At 38.4% G+C, this 12,660-nt stretch overlaps 2 protein-coding genes across 2 annotated transcripts; one reads left to right on the top strand and one right to left on the bottom strand.

Annotated features, from left to right (window-relative positions):
* Nucleotides 1–7,931: 7,931 nt before the first annotated feature.
* Nucleotides 7,932–10,720, top strand: LOC141902177 (FMRFamide receptor-like). The gene is made up of 2 exons (XM_074789817.1): nucleotides 7,932–8,757; nucleotides 10,689–10,720. Exons 1-2 carry the CDS (start codon nucleotides 7,932–7,934, stop codon nucleotides 10,718–10,720), a joined length of 858 nt encoding a protein of 285 aa, XP_074645918.1.
* Nucleotides 10,721–10,809: 89 nt separating this feature from the next.
* LOC141902176 (uncharacterized) lies at nucleotides 10,810–12,205 on the bottom strand. The gene is made up of 3 exons (XM_074789816.1): nucleotides 12,193–12,205; nucleotides 11,729–11,852; nucleotides 10,810–11,071 (listed from the first exon to the last, which is right to left on the bottom strand). The coding sequence occupies exons 1-3, from the start codon at nucleotides 12,203–12,205 to the stop codon at nucleotides 10,810–10,812; spliced, it is 399 nt and encodes a 132-aa protein (XP_074645917.1).
* Nucleotides 12,206–12,660: the final 455 nt, after the last annotated feature.

Genomic DNA, 12,660 nt, shown 5'->3' with positions numbered 1-12,660 from the left:
TCACATTATATTTTCATTGAGAAAGGAAGATATAATCCGTTAAAGGCCGATTGTTATGAAATATTTGGAATACTAGGAGAATGGAAATTGGACGATATTATTGACAATTTCCAAACCTCCTAATTCATACGTATGAAGGATAAACATCGGCTTGTTTCAGGTTAAACGGAACAATACCCGTTTAAAAGCTACAGTAGAAAAATAACTGCTTACCAATTTTCAGAAAAAAAACAATTTTGATGTTGGTTATTGAAGGCTATTTTGGGGGTATCCAGGGGATACGTATATATGGATTCATGAGGAGAATGCAACTACATGTAAGTTGGCAAAAAGGTTTAGAGTAGGCCAAACGTATCTCCCAAGCAAACAATACCATTTTTCAAAGGAAAGAAGATTTTACTCGATGAAGGCTAGTTTCCCGGCTACGGAAACGTTTGACTCGTTACTATTCCTGATAGTATCGGTGATATTGACGATGGTGGGCCGAGTGTATGATCTATACTGAAAAACTTCTGCATACATATCATTATTGCCTGGAACTTTGCACTGTGTTTATCGTAATTGCATCCATTGTGGCGAATAGAAAACTTGCGGCAAAATTGATACGGACGGTTCTGGAGGAAAATGATTGTACACTGCAAAGTAGCAATCACTGGACGTCACTCAAATGCGAGTTTTACAGTTTTACTACGTTAGATAGCATTCGAAATAATGTACAACTCGACATCAACACCGGTCACAAACCAGACGCATATTTGTTGCGGTAATTTCTGTGATGGTTCAGGAACTTACACGTACGGTACCATAATGACGTTAGCTCGTAGCATACTTTACGCCATTGGAGCCGTTTCCAACTGTCTCGCATTTATAGTTCTTCATCTGATGAAACTTAAAGGAAGCAGTGTTTTATATTTGGAGGCAATCGCTATAGCCGATACTGCGAACTGTTTAACCGGGCTGTTCGGAAGCGAGTTGATGATCTTAGCAAAAAGCTACCCGTTCGAATATATTCGGTACAATCACATTTATCAACAGTATTTTTACCATATCTATCTTTATATAGATGCAATATTCCAGATGACCACGACAACGAGTCCTTGGTTGCTTTTCGCGATGAGCATTGATCGCTACGTGGCCATTCGATTTCCTTTGTCTGCACGACAAATATGTACAATTCAAAATGCATTTCGTGTTTCAATGGCGACTTGGATTCTAACTTTCATTTTGATATACCGACGATTTGGGATAAAGAGACGTACGTAGTCAATCCCTATCAGCCGTGTATGTACATCGATCAGAAAAAGTTACTGCTTCTCGATAAACAATACGCGATGTATTACGATTTTGTTTTCGGTAAAGTTGTGGTAAGGTTTATTCCGGGTTTCATTGTTTTGGCGTGTAACGTTCACATGTCGATGTTAGTGCTGCAGGCGGCTCGTCTGCGCCAGAAACTTCAACAAATAGACGAAGATGCAAGTTCCATTAATAGTAAACATGGTCGGCAAATTACCATCACGATACTGGCTTTGAATGTAGTATTTATGGTTGAATATGTGATGGCTGTACTGAACACATTTTTACCAGCGGTTTTACCCGCGAACGAGGGCAGGAAATATCGACCGTATCATTCGGGTCAATTTTTACATGCCGTTAATTCTGCGATCAATTTATTCGTATATTTATGTATCCGGAGAGGTTTTGGAGAAACGCTTGTCTGGTTTTTAGGCTGCGGCCGATTCGGAAAACGAGCGTAGGTTGGAATTTATTTCCGAATTGCCAAAAAATGCTTTGATTATAAATACTAGAAGCATCATAATCAATTTTTACAAACCAATTTAAAATAACCTAAACTTTTAGGGTTCTTTTTGAAATACGCAAAGTGGTATGAGGTGTGAGATGAATTAAAGGGTCAATCTGCCACCATGAACCAAGCCTTCAGACATTCACCACTTAAGTCTTAACAATCAAATTTTGAAATGATGGTGATCAATTGAATAAATGCTGTGGACTATCATTCAGTTTATAACCATTGTTGGTGAAGGTGAACAGAAAAAATGGCCAAGGAAAGAATGGCCAATGTATTTACCTAGGAAAAAATGGCCAAGGTATTTGCCTTGGAAAGAAATAGTCAAGGAAAAAAAATGACCACGGAAAAAAGGCCAAGAAGAATTAAATAGAAAACTAACCATCATTTCATTGACTAAAAAGAAATCAAATGCATTGTTGTTTGACATATGTGACTTTTTGAGATTATTAGACCTATTCCTGGATTATTTTAGGTAAATTTATGATGAGCATAACTCACTTCGATGTTATCAGACACTACACCAGTTTGCCATATAAATTACCACACAATTTCAATGCATTTACCTTTGATGATTTAAGACAGTCTGTGCCCTAATAACTTACTTAGATGTTTTGAAATATTAATTTAGTTAATTCATTAAGTTTAAGTTTATCATTATTTAGTTTATCCGTTGCCCACTTGCATGATAGTTCTTTCATGACAGTTCTTGAAATATTCATTATATGTAATGAAATTAAATGTAAGTTCATCAAATTTCTGAACTCATTATATCGATTTTAATTGTTTTAAGCCTCATGAAAAATAAATGATGTCATTAAATTGAAAGCTTTATGTTTTTAGAAATTGTCAGTTGTTCTCATAAATTTTCCTTGGCATTTTTTCCTTGGCCATTTTTTCCTTGGCCATGTTTTCCCCCACACTTGTTGGTGAAACAGTTTTGTTGACTGTATAGTTTATTTACGTACTGGAAATTAAGTGAACAGATAATGATATGTTCCGATCATAGCTGCAGCGCAGCCATCCCGTTAGTGCATCAAACCGTTTAGCTTTGATAAAAAAACGTAATTTGTATTCAGTTGTCTGTATTTGCGTAATTTTCATTGCTAAGTATTCTATTGGTCGTGTAAAAAGTTATGATGCCTCATTTGCATAATTAATGAATTTGTAATTCAAACCGGCTCTTCGTCATTTAAATACTGATTTAATTTTCAAGTTTAATAATAAAATTTCTAATTTTTGCTCCCACAACAATCTGAACCCTAATGTACATTGTGGAGTTTATAAAATTAACTCTTCTGATTGTAACCTTTTTTACATTGGGGAAACTGGTAGGAATATTAAGGAACGTATTAAAGAACATAAACGGGATGTATTCAATGGGGTTAAATTAGAATGTGGGGTAGTCTCTCAATCTTGGTTACCGGACACAATTTTGATTTTTCTTGAGCCAATATTATTTTTTCCCAACAGTAGTCGCACTAAACGACACATAGTTGAATCATTCCGATCGTTCTGTCAATCTCAAAAATGGTTTCAGCCCCCATAATAAACTTCTTCCAAGATATGTCAGTGCTCTAGTCCCCATAACGTAATGTGCAGCGATTCGTGTCCTATTGCATGTATTAATACTGCAAGTCATTTAAGACTGAAGAAGGATGGTAGTTACCACCCGAAATATTTCTCATATGTTTTGAATAAACATTTTATCATTTCGTTCATTTATTGTGGGATTTTACTCGTATCGTTTTATCACGGATATTGTGATCTGCAATAGAGCGCTCATATTCCATAGATGAGGAATTTTATGTTTGTTTTTTTTCCAAAGTTTTCTGGTAGTCATACTGCAGATATATCTAAAGGCTGGCTTATGTCGACAAGCAACGCGACGCCTACCGACGCAACTGGGTTTATCGCCAATTAGCGGCAACTAGCGGCCTACGAGAGGCCGCCAGTTGCTCCTCAATCGGTTCGACATAAGCCGGCTTGCGACGGCAACGCGACGCCTACCGACGCCTACCGACTCATCGCAAGCCGTATCCGGCTAGTTGCCCATGTTCTACTCCGGCCTACGGTAGGCGGGCAGTTGCTTTCGATCGCAGCCGACATAAGCTCATCTGCGACGCGACGGAACTGAGCGCAGGGGTTCCAGCCAATGAGAGACCGCATATACATAGTACAACTTATCACCGCTAGTTAGCGTCATTCGTAATTAGTTGTAAACTTTCAAATTCAAGTAGTTCAAAACGTAAACCAAACCTTCAGCACGGCAGAGGACTGGAACGAAATTGGTAGAATTATGGTGTAAGCGGCCATCTTTATAGATGTCGCTAGCACGTTGTATTCAAAACAGAATCAGAAAGATCAAAGTCTTAAAGAAATAGCTTTTCTAATAGAAATATATTTCCTAATAATTCAAATTTATTCTCAAAATGCTTATCACGTGACCATTTGAGCCGTTGCAGTTGCTAGTAATCGCAACCGACATAAGTAGGGAAGCAACTGGGAGGATCTCATATCCCGCTAGTCGACCTCAGTTTCTGCGAATCGGAGCGCAGTCGACATAAGCTGGGCTACGATCGCGGTTGCTCTCAGTTGCGTCGGTAGGAGTCGGTAGGCGTTACAAGCAACGCGACGCCTACCGATGCAACTGGGTTTATCGCCGATTAGCGGCAACTAGCGGCCTACGAGAGCGGCCGACATAAGCCGGCTTGCGACGGCAAACCGACGACTACCGACTCGTCGCAAGCCGTATCCGGCTAGTTGCCCATGTTCTACTCCGGCCTACGCTAGGCGGACAGTTGCTTTCGATCGCAGCCGACATAAGCTCATCTGCGATGCGACGGAACTGAGCGCAAGGGTTCCAGCCAATAAGAGACCGCGTATATATAGTACAGATTATGACCGCTAGTTAGCGTCATTCGTCATTAGTCATAAACTTTCAAATTCAAATATTTCGAAACGTAAACCAAACCTTCAGCACGGCAGATGACTGGGCCGAAGATCTAGAAGCGAAATTGGTAGAATTATGGTGTGAGCGGCCATCTTTATATGATGTCGCGATCACATTGTATTCAAAACAGAATCAGAAAGATAAAGATCTTAAAAAATAGCTTTTCTAATAGAAATATATTTCCCAATAATTCAAAATAAATCAAATTTATTCTCAAAATGCTTATCACGTGACTATCTGAGCCGTGTAGTTGCCAGTAATCGCAACCGAGATAAGCAGGGAAGCAACTGGGAGAATCTCGTATCCCGCTAGTCGGCCTCAGTTGCTGCGAATCGGAGCGCAGTCAACATAAGCTGGGCTGCGATCGCGGTCGCTCTCAGTTGCGTCGGTAGGAGTCGGTAGGCGTCGCGTTGCTTGTCGACATAAGCCAGCCTTAAGCTCATCTGTTACGCAACGGAGCGCAAGGTTTTCAGCCAATAAGCGACCGCATATAAATAGTACAAATTATGACCGTTAGTTAGCGTCATTCGTAATTAGTCATAAACTTTCAAATTCAAGTATTTCGAAACGTAAACCAAACCTTCAGCATGGCGGATGACTGGACCGAAGATCTAGAAGCGAAATTGGTAGAAACATGGTGTGAGCGGCCATCTTTATATGATGTCGCTAGCACATTGTATTCAAAACAGAATCAGAAAGATAAAGATCTTACAGAAAAAGCTTTGAACTATATTTCCCAATAATTCAAAATAATTCAAATTTATTCTCAAAATGCTTATCACGTGACAATCTGAGCCGTTGCAGTTACCAGTAATCGTAACCGACATAAGCAGGGAAGCAACTGGGAGGATATCGTATCCCGCTACTCGATATAAGCTGGGCTGCGATCACGGTTGCTCTCAGTTGCGTCGGTAGGAGTCGGTAGGCGTCGCGTTGCTTGTCGACATAAGCCAGCCTTATGGCTCTATGGCTGTGAATGCATTTGATGTAGTGCTTTCACTAATGAGAATGTTATGTTAGATGACATTATAAGAAGATGAATCTAGGTTGGCCTACGCATTTGGCCTATATAAGTAATATATTTGATAAGTAGCAATATAACCTTTGAATTGATTAATTTTCGGGGGATAATTGATGAGATACCAGATAATTATAAACCGATTTTCAACAAAAATGTGTGTTGATGCTGTACCAGGTTTTAAGTTTATTGTGGGAATGTATATACAAATTGAAAAATAAAACTATTTCAAAAACAGTCATAACACTGATCGTTATGATATCAGTAATAAGATCTGAAGAGAGAGTTATTGACGTTACGTAGTAACTCAAATTTTCAATCTATGTTTCACTAATGGGCAAGTACTCGAATCCTTTGAAATATCGAGGATTATACCTTAGTTGTTTTAAACTGAGATGATTCTCATTTTTCGAATCACAGACCGACATCAGTTCTCCCATGTTTTTCAAAGGTCTTAGAAATGTAATTTGAAAAAGACTTCCACAAGTAAGTTTTTGGACGGACATAATATAAGTATAAGTATAAGACGCTTTCACCATGTCAATTTGGATTCAGAAAAACCATTCCAAACATGTCTATTACTGCAATAATAGATAAAATCATCAATAATTCAGACATTAATGGAGAATCTACTATAGGAATACATTGTCGTTAGCACAATCTTTCAGGAAATAATATGTGTAATCATGACCAGGGAAATCATCTCTCAGGAATTTCTGAGCCAATGTTACAGAAGAAATCAACAGGCTATGCTATACTCGCCTTTGAGTTCTTGGTTATTTTGTTTAAGGAAACTATAGGTGAAATAGAAAAGGATGATTTACGAAGTTTCTGGTAAACAAGTTTCCATTTAAGTTTCATACCGGCATATCAGTAAACATTTGAGCATAGTAATAGAGTCAGCTTTTTAAATATTTTAGTTGGAATCTTTTTATAAGAATTGTATCTGATCTTAGCGCTCACAGATTAAGATCAATGAATTTTTTATCTAATAGGTTGTTGTGTTTGATATTGTTGGAGTAACGCGATCAGAAGATGAATCTAGGTCGTAATACCACTAGATATAGTGAACTGGCGGCCATCTTTGATTAAATTTTACATTTAGTCTATAACGATGAATGTGTTTTAAGTAGAGTATTGATATTTCACGTGGTAATGTTAGATAGCATTATCAGATGACCGTTGTTTTATCATAAAAGATGGCTGACTGGCAGCCACCTTTGATTCAAAAATGTTAAGTTGGCCTAAACGTTACTGTGAAGTTATCTGATATAGAGCAATGATATCCCATGAATTGATTAATTTTCGGGGAATAAGATGAGCAAAAAAGCAAATAACTGCTTACCAATTTTCAACAAAAATCGCCGTTGATGCCATACCCTGTTATTGTAGGATTCATAAGGAGCACGCAACTTAGAACGCAACATGTAGTTTTTTTACAATAAATTTATTTCCATAATATACATTATTACAAGACTTACACAATAAACTTACAAACCGCATTTAAAATGCATTATATGCAAGCATAACATGTAGTTGGCAAAAAGTTTTTGTTTAGCGTAGGCCAAATGCCTCTCCCAAGCAAACAATACATCTTCATTTCTCAAAGGACAAACAGATTTTACTCAATGAGGGCTATTTTCCGACTACGCAAACGTTTGGCTGAAATGAGGATTTTTCTCATTACTAGTCCTGAAAATATCAGTGAATTTGTCGATGGGAAGCCGAGCATATAATCTACTGGAATACTTCTGCATACAAATGATTATTGCCTGGAACTTTGCACTGTGTTTATCGTAATTGCAGCTACGAATCCATTGTGGCGAATAGAAAACGTGCGGCAAACTACACCGGAATATTTCTCCATACCTAGAATTATAACCTGGAACTTAGCGCTGCTTTTAGCGTAATTGCATCCATTGTGGCGAATAAAAAACTCGTGGCAAAATAGATACGGGCGGTTCTGGAGAAAAATGATTATACAATGCAAAGTAGCAATCATTGCGCATCACTCTCATGTGTGTTTCATGGTTTTGTTGCGTTAAACGTCATTCGAAGTGATGTACAGCTCAACAGCAACACCGAACACAAACCAGACGCATATTTGTTGCGGTAATTTCTGTGATGGTTCGGGTACTTTCACGTACGATACCATAATGATATTGGCTCGTGCCTTACTTTACGCCATTGGCGTCGTCTCAAACTGCTTCGCATTCATAGTTCTTCGTTTGATGAAGCATAAAGGAAGTAGTATTCTATATTTGGAGACACTCGCCGTAGCCGATACTGTCAACTGTTTAACCGGGCTGTTCGGCCGCGAGTTAATCATGGTCTCCAAGCGCTACCCTTTTGAATCTATTCGTTTTAATCTCGTCGTTCAACAGTACTTCCGCCATATCTATAGTTATGTAGATGCCATATTCCAGATGACCACGACTACGAGTCCGTGGCTGCTTTTCGCGTTAAGTATTGATCGTTATGTGGCCATAAGATACCCGCTGTCTGCCAGACGAATTTGTTCGATTCAAAATGCGTTTCGTATATCTGTTGCGACTTGGGTTGCAACTTTTATTTTTGATATACCAACGATTTGGGATAAAGAGGCGTACGTAGTCAATCCCGATCAACCGTGTTCGTATATCGGCCGGAAAAAATCACTGCTTCTCAATAAGCAATACGCGATGTATTACGATTTTGTTTTCGGTAAAGTTGTGGTAAGGTTTATTCCGGGTCTCATTGTTTTGGCGTGTAACGTTCATATGTCGATGTTAGTGCTGGAGGCGGCTCGTCTGCGCCAGAAACTTCAACAAATCGACGAAAATGCAAGTTCCGCTAATAGTAAACAAGGTCGCCAGATTACTTTTACGATATTGGCTTTAAATGTAGTATATATGGTTGAATATGTGATGGCTGTACTTAACACATTTTTACCCGCGGTTTTACCAGCGAATGAGGGCAGGAAATATCGACCGTTTCAGTCGGGTCAGTTTTTACATGCCGTAAATTCTATGATCAATTTATTCGTGTATTTATGTATCCGGAGAGGTTTTGGAGAAACGCTTGTCTGGTTTTTGAGCTGTGGCCGATTAGGAAATCGAATGTAGGTCGGAAAATATTTCAGGTAAGAACGCTTAGTTGATAAAAAGCAGGAGCATCACAACTAACAATTTGTACAAACCAGTCCAAAACAACTTCAGAGAAACATTTTCCACAGTGGCGTCATGTATTTGAATGGAAAGGCCCCCGACGTAATGAAGTCAAAGTAAAACAAGACAAACTCAATTTTCCGATAAGCATTTAATAACAGTAAAACAGTTTATTTTCTTTAAAGCGCCGTACTAATTGAATTTACACGGCGCTTTACAAAGTTTAAAAACATAAGAATCATAAGATACAATAAGACATTGAGAAATTCAAAAATAATCACACTTAAGATGGTCTTCTAAAAAGGTAAGTTTTAAGATTACGCTTAGAGGCATCAATGAAGGGCTTTGCTCGGCAGTTTTTGGAATTCCATAGATGATGTTCTGAGATCTTCAAAGCTCTACTTCCATTTCGTATTGGCACATGTTTGGACTAAAATAGTACGTAGGATCCTGACAAGACCGTAGAGAACGAGCTGGTACGGAGACAGATATTATTTTAGGATGGACATTGGCTACTTGGTCATCAGATTATTAGGCATGAAACTTTTCTGAATGGTTGCATCAAAAAACGCCAGACACGCAAGCATATTGACATCGGAAATGTAGTTAGCGTTCTCCGTGCCTGGATTCGAAAATTCGTTGACTCGTCTTTTGGTAATGTTTTTTCTCTCTCGCCAAGAAAATCCTCCTGGGATTGAAACTAGTTCAACATCACAGTATTAAGGAGGGTGAGCGTTGTAATGAAATAGCGTTTCCGGGAATCTCATTTTAAGGTCCCCGATGATGAAACAAGAAAATTACTCTAGAGAAATGCTGGCGCCTTTTTGGAAAATGATTACGCAAGCAAAGTAGGGAGGCTTAATTGATGCGACCGAAACATAATCTGGGACACTTAGGATTTTAGAAAGTAACACATCGAACATGGCTTAATAGGAGTTGTGCTTGGTACGTACTATCTACACACACTTACCGACGAAGACCTTTGGCGTCCTGAAACTAATGTTAGTCAAACTTCTCATTTCAACGGTCACCGATTTGTTGCTTATAACTGTCACATTTGTTCATTGTTTATAGCGTTCATCATTTCTAATCAATTCAAGCTGTTGCCGGCGACCAGTCTATTAGTCGTTTACTGCTGCCATCCAGTATTATGTATATTCGTTTTATATCATTTTTGGAATTGTTTAGCTTTCATCTAATTTCATTATTATGCTTTTCCGTGAGATAGATATTGAACTGAATTGAATCAATACACGCCCGTAGTTCGTTATAAAATTCTCCGATCGTTAGAAATGACAATTCATTCTTCTTTGCTCTACACGTTTAGGAATCGACCACTTGGAAATCGCCCAGCAGTCAAGGCTTTGTAACGTTTAGTATGTTTATGATGTGGTGACGTCTTATTTGGTGCCCAAAAATCAAGTCGCATATATATTTGACGAGTGATTAGGTAAAGGCTAAGGATAGTGTCAGTTAGCTTTAAGGTTATGTATGATATTATATAAACATTGGTGAAAATTGCCTGAAAAAACTCGATGCGTTATTCTAGGTGAGCTGACGCCTATTTCACAGTACAAATTTCATTGGTCAATAACATGATAGTAATATGCAATTTTTTAATGTCGAAATTCGTTACTTGAAACGGGCTCCTGACCGGAAACTGATAATACCCGCATGTTGTGCATTTTCTTTTACTTTAAAAAAGCAATGAAACATATTTTGATCAATGTTTATATTTATTGTATTTTGCCTCATCTTCGTATACAGTAAATACATCATTGATGAAAGATGCTATGTGAAATTAGTCAAAACATACGTTGAATTATTTGCGACAACGTCATAGATATCATTTCTCAAATATAACGAAATCGTTACTGAATACACGTGTTTAGACATGGCCTTTGGCCATCGAAGCCCTAACTAATGCCACTATGGTAGAGTTACACACAGGATTTATATATGCCGTTTTCTTGAATTCGACGAACGCATCACTTTTGAACAGAGACGTGTAGTTACCAGACGATTTGCAGATTGTTGTGGACTTCGAACAACACTCGGGCCACTGAGCGGTTGTGCTACCGAAATAACACTTGTCTTTCAGCATTATTTCGTACATACATGGGTATTCTTGAATTACTATTGGGTGGCACCTGCAAAAACGGATAATGCAAACCATTTACGTACACATTGCAACTTTGCCTGGGATATTTTCAATTAACACCCGACGTATCAAACATTTCCACACTTTCAAAAGTGATCGTCCTTACTTCACATAAAATATGTTTAGCTTCACCTCACACATTTCCTTACGAAAATGAACTATAAGGATTAGACATTTCATCGTCAGCATACCCTTGCCTTTCAAAAGTTAACCCGAGCCTGATGGAAAATCTAGATACTTTAGAAGTATGCCGGTTCGTAAATAGTTACTCGCTCAAATGCGCTTAAATTTCTTATACATAATTATAGTATTACGTATTTAAATCGAATCAAACTTTTCAGTAAATCAATTAATTTACGAAATACCTAGTACAAATCTGGGGGATTGTTTTACGCGGTTACATTCGCTATCATTGCTGACAGCGTGCGGGCACACTTCACACGCCCCATCCTGAGGTTGGCCACAATCTAATAGTTTAGGCTTGGGAAACCAAGACCCGAACGACGTAAAGCAAGATATAGGAACCGAATAAACCACAAGACGAGGCCGACTATCATACACGCCTTCTGGCGGAATAGTTTGAGTAACTGAATTATCGCGTCGAGGATGTGCCCAATGTTTATTTCCAAGCTACAAAAAAACTTACGTTTTGCAGGTTACGTTTGCGGCACGGTTTGCACAGTAACACATTTCACAATCTCCTTCCTTTTCGTAACGATTGTTAGCTTTGTTGAAACTTGATTCGGGAAACCTCTCGACAGTACAACCCCCTGAAATCAAAATGACCATGTTTTAATCAGGAGCTAATTACGTGAATTTCGGCATCCCAATCAATAGCTGCCGAAACATAGTATATCAGTGAAAATAGCAAGGCCCAGGGCGCTAATTTTGAAAATAAATCTCGAGCGTAAATCCGAGTTCGTTTTAAAGCAACCATGTGATAAAAAAACTAAAAAATGTATTAACTGAAATTTTCAATTTTGAATAGAAAAATGAGTTGGCGAAATGTAAAATGAAGATTGAATATTGATTTGAAAACATGATTTGATTAAGACATGAGAAAGCAGACATCTCAAAACATATGATACCAATATATTCAACGAAAAATACCGATTTCGAGCATTAATTCTTATTCCATCGAGTGAATCAGCAGAAATTAAAAGGAGGATTTCGAGTCCCAGAATGACGCACTCATGGTGAATGAGGGTAGAGGCTTATACAATATTATTCTAATATCGTTCCGTACAAAGGTTTGCTTCAGCTCTAGATTTGTAGATAATACTAACCACCTTTATAACCCTACCAGGAGCCGGCTGATTTATTTCTTGACGAAAAGCTAGAAGTCTGCGAAGCTGAAACTGCTATAATGTCTTACCGATTTCCACGCCGATGCCTGCCTCCGAAATACCAGCAAATAACACACAAACCAATACAGCGAAATACATGATGAAATTCTGTCCACGCGTCCGAGTCGACTGACGAAAAACGTGGCAAACCCGGCTGCTTATATCATCATATACGAGTTTTGAAGTGTTTGAATTCAATTTCCAGTAAGCAAATTACATTCGCTAGTCAAGA

Source organism: Tubulanus polymorphus, chromosome 3 (assembly GCF_964204645.1).
Source record: "Tubulanus polymorphus chromosome 3, tnTubPoly1.2, whole genome shotgun sequence".
Classification (NCBI taxonomy): domain Eukaryota; kingdom Metazoa; phylum Nemertea; class Palaeonemertea; order Tubulaniformes; family Tubulanidae; genus Tubulanus; species Tubulanus polymorphus.
The sequence above is the reverse complement of the archived record's forward strand: the minus strand, read 5'-3'. Positions and strand labels throughout refer to the sequence as shown.